Source organism: Macrotis lagotis, chromosome 4 (assembly GCF_037893015.1).
Source record: "Macrotis lagotis isolate mMagLag1 chromosome 4, bilby.v1.9.chrom.fasta, whole genome shotgun sequence".
In the NCBI taxonomy this organism is placed as follows: Eukaryota; Metazoa; Chordata; class Mammalia; order Peramelemorphia; family Peramelidae; genus Macrotis; species Macrotis lagotis.
Genome location: NC_133661.1, coordinates 267,396,066 through 267,403,986, shown reverse-complemented (window position 1 = coordinate 267,403,986; position 7,921 = coordinate 267,396,066). Strand labels below are relative to the sequence as shown.

The following is a 7,921-nucleotide window of genomic DNA, read 5'->3' as shown; positions in this document are numbered from 1 at the left end:
TAGATAAGAGATTTTATTACTGTGGGTTCTCATTCTTTCCATTAATACAATCACACTATACCTTTTCAATTTTAATTTTTTCATACATTTTCCATGGAATATACACTCAACAAGCAAGGGGTATTCTGATCAACTTAATATTCTAGTAACACCAATATACTATTTAGGTTAATTATGCATTATCATTTTTTGCAAAAATCTTCAATCTTGTATGCCATTTGGAATAGAAATTATGCTTTTTAATGTGCTGTAGTCTACTTGTATGTTTGTAGTATTCTTTGAATTTTTAAAATATCGAGTCTTCCAAGATCGGGATCTTCCATGATTTAGGCATATAGCTATGAAGTTAAAGTGACTTGTCCAAAGTCACATAGCTAGATAATTATTAAGTGTCTGAAGCCAGGTTTGCACTCAGGTTCTCCTGACTCCAGGGTCAGTCCTCTAACCACTAGGCCACCTAGCTGCTCCAAGGCAGCTTTTGAGTCAAATTTCCCCATATATTTCTCCCATGTATTTTCTCAGACAAATGAGGCTAGCTCATTTTATCTCTGCAGAATCTGTCTGTCCACCCATCCATTCATATAATGGTCTCACCTAATGGATTCTCAATTGATTAACCTGCTATAATCCTGTTATTTTCATCCCTTTTATTTTTCCAGTGTAGATGAACTCAATAAATATTAAATTGATGAGTCATTGAAAAATAGATAACTCTTAGTTAAGACCACTATTATTTAACTTTTAAAGAACAGTCAAGTATTGCTAAAAATAAGTGGTTCCTGTTAGTGTTCTTAATAATTCTGAATTGTGCTGATATATTATTTGAATCTTTTTATAAATATATTCTAATTCTGTGTTAATGGAACTATCCCTATTTATCCTGGGTTGAAGAATTTGGGCAGAATTTAACATTGTTTAAGATACATTATAAATTTCCATTTCCTGTCATATGCTTTTCTATACTATGTTGCCTGTTTTTAAGACTATAAACTTACAGAGGTGTATTTTATATTTGGAGAATATATAGATTCTTGAAAGCAGACTTCTGCTTTTAACTTTGTATTCACTGTATGTAGTGTTCCTTAATAGTTTTTGTTGATCAAGTCAAGTATTTATCAAACACCTACTATGTGCTAAGATACTATGCTAAGCAGGTACTAGAGACGTAAAGAAAAAAACATGAAAGCAGTCCCTGTCTTCACGTAACTAACTGGAGGATAGAAAGCTAAAAAACAAATTAAATAAAACATAATTTTGGGGTAAAAGATGGATTCAGAAATTGATCATGGGACTCCTGAGTTAAAAACTTAATTGACCTAGGGAGTGTAAAGGCAGAGGTAAGAAAGGATAGGACTTCTGGTGGAGGCCAAACTACGTTTTAATTTTTGTTGTATAGGACTCAACATTTCTACATTCACATACCTTATTGTACTTAATCTTTGTAAGCCTCAGAAAAAGCAAGGTCAGGTACTATTATCCTGACTCTACAATTTGGGAAACCAAGAAGCAGAGTGATCTCATAAAAAGTTTTCAACTTGGGACCAAAATAGAGGTCTAATGACCATTCTCCTTGCTCGGTAGGGGGTCAAACATGAGGCCAAGAACCGTGGGTCAGTGGAAAGAAGGCTGTATTTGGAGTCAAGAGGCCCTGGGTGGAATCCTGGATTTACCCTTTGCTACCTAAGTTTCCCGGTTTCCTTAAGTGCGGGAGAGAGGGCTGGGATAGGGGAACCATCCTATTTCTACAAGAACTAGAATAAAAGTTTCTTCCTAACTCTGCCGAAGAGGCAAAACGCAGGATTATTAATTTGGTGCAGGGATGGCAGAACAGACCCATACAAAGGAGCAGCTAAGGCGATTCCTTCGTTAGGCGGCTCCCTGGGCTCGGGTCCTCGGGGCAGACCCGGGGGGGGGGGGGCGCGGCAGGGAACTCCCCGGGCCGAGCGCTGCCGGGAGGCTTCTCGTCTTCTCGGTCTCCGGGATGGCCCTCCCGGGAGGATGAGGGTGAGATCCGCTCCAGTGGAGGAAAGGGAGGAGGCTCCTCATCTCTTCCCCATTTATCTCCCCTCACCAGAGGCCGCCGCGCTCCCTGTTCCACGGGCAGCGCACCACCTAGTCTCCCAGCAGCCCCTCCACCTCTGCCAGGTGCGAGGAGTCTTCAAGGGGTCCAAACTCTTTCAGCGAGTTATTGGCCCGAGTCAAGGTTGGTGCCGGAAACAGCAACGGCGGGGCCGGAGATCGCCGTTGCATCCGGGTAACAACACTCGGCAGCCCAATCAGCAGCCTTCTTTCTTCCCACCCTTGCCGTCTCCCCGCCCCCCCACCGCCAATCCCTGGCCAGCTCTCAGCCTAACCTGCTGGAGTAGGAGTGAAAGCGCACGCGGACCAATGGGGCGGCACTTCCCTTTTAAAGGCTCCAGTGGGCAGCCGCGGGGGGCGGGTGCTGGTGGCCAGCATGTTCGGTTGCGCGTGTGCCATGGACTCAGCGGCTCGGTGATATTGACAATAGGAGAGAGAAAGGGGGCTTTGACTGAGACCCGCGGCGGGTAGCGCTCGGCGGCTTGGGCAGCTGCGGCTCCAGCCTCTGCGGCTCCTCCTCCTCCGCCTTCCTCCTCCCTCTCGCTGCTGCGGCGGATTCGGCTTCCCTCCCTTCCCTTTCCCCCCCCTCCCCACGTCGCCGCCGCCGCCGCCGCCGGGTCCAGGGCAACGAGCAAAGGCGCCGCCCGCCGGGAATGTGAGTTAGGAACCGCCGGGGCCGCAGCGGAGTGGATGCCGATTTGATGGGACGGGCCCGCGGGGGAGGATCGTGAAGCTGCCGGAGCCGGAGTCCTTGGGTGCTGCCGTGAGGCCTAGAGGCTCCGCCGTCGCCTCTGTCGCTGCTGCAGCCTCCGAGCCGAGCCGGAGGGACGCCGCACAGGGCTGCCGCCGCCTGGGGCTCCCTCTCACCCCCGGGCCTCCCCGCCGCCGCCGCCCGCCGCCCCCCGAGCCGCCGCGCCCGCCGCCGCCGCCGCCGGCCTCCCTTCGTGCCCCGCTCCCTCGCCCCAGAACTACCGATCATCTCCGGATTCTCTCCCAGGAGCTTCAAGGTACCTTGGGCCGGACTCGCCCTCCAGGGCACCAACCCTGCGTGCACCCGGGCCAGGGCCGGGGCAGGGCCCGGTGGGAGCGCGCCCCGGGCCGCTTTCCCTGCAAGGGGCCCCGGCTCTTCTCACCAACACTTCCAGCCCTTCCCTTCCCTTCCGGGACCCGGTCAAGCGGTGCCCCCGCCAGCGGCCGGGGCTTGTGTGGTGAAGAGGTCCGAGCCGGGGCCAGGTGGGAAGGCGGCCGAGTGGGCGGCATCCCCGCAGGCGGACCCCTTCCCCTCCCCGACTCTGCCCCTTTCCTTGGCTTCCTCTCTCCTCCGTCCTCGGCCCTTACCTCTTCCTCTCCCAAACCCCTGTTTCTTGCCCTTCCTTCCGTCTCATCTCACTTCCCCTCCATCCCCATCTCCTCTTTGCCCCATTCCCTTTCCTTTCCCCTTCTCCATCTTTCTCCCCATCCTTTCCGCTTCCCCATCCCCAGCTCTTTTTCTCTTCTTCCCCTTCCCTCTTTCTTTCCTTTCTTTCTACTATCCCCGTCTCTCCCTCCTTCCTTCCCTCCTTTTTGGTTTTAACTCTGAAAAAATACCCAGTATCTGCTGCCTGGGGAAAATAGAAGCCTCCTTGAACTCAGATCTAGTGAACCTGTTTTTTATGGCTTTTGCATACAAACTGATGGATGGATTCTACTATGTAGTCTCTTGCGGTGGACGTTCTTGACATTCATTCTTTCAGTCTGGATAGAAGAGTTAAGTCATTGGAATACTCTGTCTTGGTATCTGTCAGGTACCAGAGATTCAAAGTTGGAAATGGAGGAGGGAAAGTAGAAAGGGGAGTTAAAAGGAATGGGGGAGGCATAGAATTTAGGGAATTTAATTCTTGTTGAGTTACAATTAGAGCTAAATAATCCATAAGCCAGGGTATGGAGACTCTTCTTAAATATAATGTAAAAAAATGTAACCTGAAATTTTGTGACTTATTCTATTTAAGAGCATGCAATTTCATTTTGGCTCCTATGTTTGTATTTAAGTTCACATGGATAGTGTTTCTTCTTTAAAGAAAGTTTGGGTACTAGGATCAACTAGGAAAAATTCTTTGGAAAAAAAAAATCTTAAAAAAAACCCAAACCTCACCATTGTGTATGTATGCATGTATTAAAATTTAGATTGTAAGTATTTATCAAGGAGAAACTTCTTTACTCTCTAATGTAGAAACACTTGTTTTATATATTGGAAGTACAGATGAGTTAATTGTATTTCAGCATTTCTCCATCTGTGGTGTTTCTATTCTACTCTACCATTAATCAACACTAGACTGGAGTCCTAATACCATGGAGATGGTAGCATCAGATTCAAATACTGAATGAAAACAAATATAAGGTTTGTTGCATTTAGGGTACACCTTCTAATTTATTTGAAAGTGGGAAGAACCAAACAACTTCTTTTGGAAGGAGAAAAGTCAGTTTGAAGGAATGAAAGTTGATGTTAATGGTGATGACCTCCATGGCCTAAATGTCAGGGGAATTCAGTTTGGTTGGTTATGAATTTTGTTTTTAGTTCAACTGCGTTTACTGCATGATTTCATCATAGTTTTTTATATTAAGCTTTAATAATGTAAGATGGCTTCATCTTTGAAGAAGCCACATCTGTGAAAAAAATCTTAATCTTGCCCTTTTATGTGTTATTTGCAAAGCAATTGAACCTGTCAGCATTTGCATTCTGGGGCATTTTATCATAGATAAGAAATTAAAAGTTATCGCTAGATAATTGCAACCATTTTTGGTTCGTTTCTTGGTAAAGTAATGATAGAGTTGCTGAGAGTGGAAAAAAAAGGAAAAATCTCCATGTCGTTCATAGTTTTTAATAATTGGGTAAAATGTATTAAGACTTTCTGATTTTAATTTGTAAATGTGATTTGATTTTAACCTTATTATAGGAAGCTAGATGCCATAAAAAAACCTTAGAATCTAGAAATTGTATGTCTAGAGAAAAACAGCAGAGTAATTGATCAAACTTCTGATATTGCTTATTTCTTTTGTACTTGTAGCATTTTATAAATATTTTTGTGATTTTTTTTTTTTTTTTTTTTTTTAGTGTTTAACATGTGTGCCTAGCACCTTTTTGCATTTGCTTTTGGGACCATATTTATAATACCACTTTCTCTTTAGTAGGGATATGTCCTCAGCACCAACCACTCCTCCATCAGTGGATAAAGTAGACGGATTTTCTCGGAAGTCCGTCAGGAAAGCCAGACAGAAGAGGTCGCAAAGTTCCTCACAGTTCAGGTCTCAGGGCAAGCCTATTGAGTTAACACCTCTGCCTCTGCTGAAAGGTAAGTTTATGGTTAGATATTTATGTGTGTGTGTGTGTGTGTGTGTGTGTAATTTTTCCTGTCTTAATGTGACCTGTTAAAATGTTTTAAATAAAAGTATTAGAATTATCAAATTAAAACATTAGGACAGAATTTGGAATAGTTAGGAATAGTTAAGAAAACCAGTAGTTGACTATTTATGATTAGTTGTCTATTCCTCTCCTTCCTACCCTTTTAAGAAGTATTTTTTTCCTTATATATATATATTGCTAGTTATCAGTAGAAGGATAGCTGAAACTGAGGAGAATATGCTGGATTTGTAGGTGGAAAAATTAAGTGCCAGAGAAATATTTAATAACTTTTCCAAACTGTCTAGGTCTCCATTTTTCATCTTGTAAAAGCTGTTGGCTCTGGGCATTATGATAGGTTTACTGAATAAAAATGGCTAGCATTTTTATAGACTTGGCTACAAGAAGTAGATAATCCTATGGAAGTAGTTGATACTGTATGAAAAGAGTATGGGAAGGGATAACTTTTTAAAATAAAAAAAATTAAGTTATCCCAGTTTGTTCAAGCATTTTAAAATTCATGGCATTACATTATTAAAGATGGATATAATTACAGTCCACCTCCTCCTCTTCCCCTGCCCCTGTCATGCCTTTCTTAGAAAGAAGTGATTTTATACAGGAAATATTTTTGAGGATTGTACTAATATTTAAGCTCCTCACCTTTTTGCTTTGGTTGTATGCTTTCCCTTCTCTGATTTTTGAAACTGTGTTTATGAACAGTCATTGTTTTCAAATTTATCAGAATCCAACTTCCATTATTTTGAAGTATATTATAATCCAACTTTTAAGGAATATATCAATCACCCAAACTTTCATATATTAAAAAGATGAAGAGTATAGATAATACTGCACATGCGAGTGGTTTCAAAGAAACTCAGCAACTTGCCTTGCTAATTTGTTACTCCACATTTGGTTCTGTTTTTTTAAATATGTTTTATTTATAGTATAGTTTTGTGTACTAGTTTTGTATACTACTTTAGAAAAATTGTACTTTTGATGACAGCCTCAAATTTGACATAAAATATTTTAGAATTTTAATTTTTTAAAAAAGAAAGTGGAATGGTGATGGGAATTAAAATTCCAAAGTGTGTAATTAGTGAGTTCAAAAATCTGATTTGGAAGTCCCTTGTGATCCTCAGTCTACTTCATGACATCCTAGAACTCAGAAGACCTGGGTTCAAACTTGCCTCTGACACATACTAGTTGCATTCCCCTGGGAAAGTCATGACTTTTCAGAGCCTCTGTAAACTCTTAAGACTAAGTTACAGATTAGTGGCTCTGCTGAATTACTGGCAGGAGTTTCTGTACTTGGGAATTCCCTACACTGATGAAATTACAGGACTGAACCAAAAAAGATCAGTTCTGATTCCTGGAAAGAATACATATCTCCGACTTAATGAGGAGTCTATTACTATATCTGAGTTCACAGAAACTTTGTATTTAAACAATTTGGGTTAAAAATATTTCTCAGTAGGAATGCAATTCTTTCTGTTGGTTAGAGAAATGTAGAAAACCTCTTTGGTAATAAAACTAATCATAGTTGGTAAACTAACAAGATTGGGGAGAATCTTGGTTTCTGTAGTAATTTATTTAATCTGAAGCAGACATGTAGCATACTCCCATTTACCTTCAAATCTGACAAAGGACATTGAGGCCTAAAAATTACACATTCAGCTTTTGAGGATTAGAATTTCGATCCTCATTAGATCAGAAAAATGAATAGAGGAGCATGGTGACAATACTGACATTTGAATGGAGATATAGTTTTTAGGGCCAGTTGATTATTGAAGAAGTCCTTGTGAGAAGAGTCATAGATACATTGTGTTGTTCCTACTTGCTCAATTCTTAACATTCTGCTTATATTGAAAAAAATTCAAGAACTCTAGTCTTCAAGAACAGAATTTTTAAGGGGGTGGAGGAGTGAACTTCAACATTTTTCCAGCTTATAAGAATTAAATAGGGAGAGCAGTATGACAACACAATATTATTTGTAGCCCACAGAGTCCAAATTCAGATCAACTGATTGAGAGTAATTCTGTTTAATAAGAGCACTTGGGGAAAGCGAGAGACTCTTGGAAACTTCATATTTCCAATGAGATAAATTGTCACTTATTGCTTATCCATTTTCATTGATAACTAGGAATATAATGAACACGAAGGAAGATTTTCTAGATGGTAAAATCTTGTATTTGGTCATTGTATGATTTTGTATTTGGTCTTGTATGATGGTCAGTCAGTAGGCATCTGTTTATTCCCTACTATATGCTAAGCACTGGAGATACAAAAAGGCAAAAGATAGTGCAAATAAATAAATCTATACAAATATGCTACATAGGAAAAACAAGAAGTAATAAAAAAGAGAAGAAACTAGAATTAAGAGGAGTGGAATTTTAATTGAGATGTAGTAAATCAGGGAAACTAATAGGTAAATATGTGGAGGGAGAGCCATTCTAGGCATGGGATAAA

At 41.5% G+C, this 7,921-nt stretch overlaps 1 protein-coding gene across 2 annotated transcripts in view; it reads left to right on the top strand.

The window, feature by feature from the left end:
* The first annotated feature begins 2,867 nt into the window (after positions 1 to 2,867).
* Positions 2,868 to 7,921, top strand: part of PPP2R5E (protein phosphatase 2 regulatory subunit B'epsilon) — a 173,509-nt gene continuing 168,455 nt past the window's right edge. The window contains exons 1-2 of one of the 2 annotated variants that reach the window (XM_074235966.1): positions 2,868 to 3,086; positions 5,245 to 5,408. In XM_074235966.1, the coding sequence (XP_074092067.1) occupies positions 5,252 to 5,408 (157 nt within the window). In that variant the 5' untranslated portion in view covers positions 2,868 to 3,086; positions 5,245 to 5,251. The remainder of the gene's footprint in view (positions 3,087 to 5,244; positions 5,409 to 7,921) is intronic. The other variant, XM_074235963.1, reaches the window with a different exon arrangement.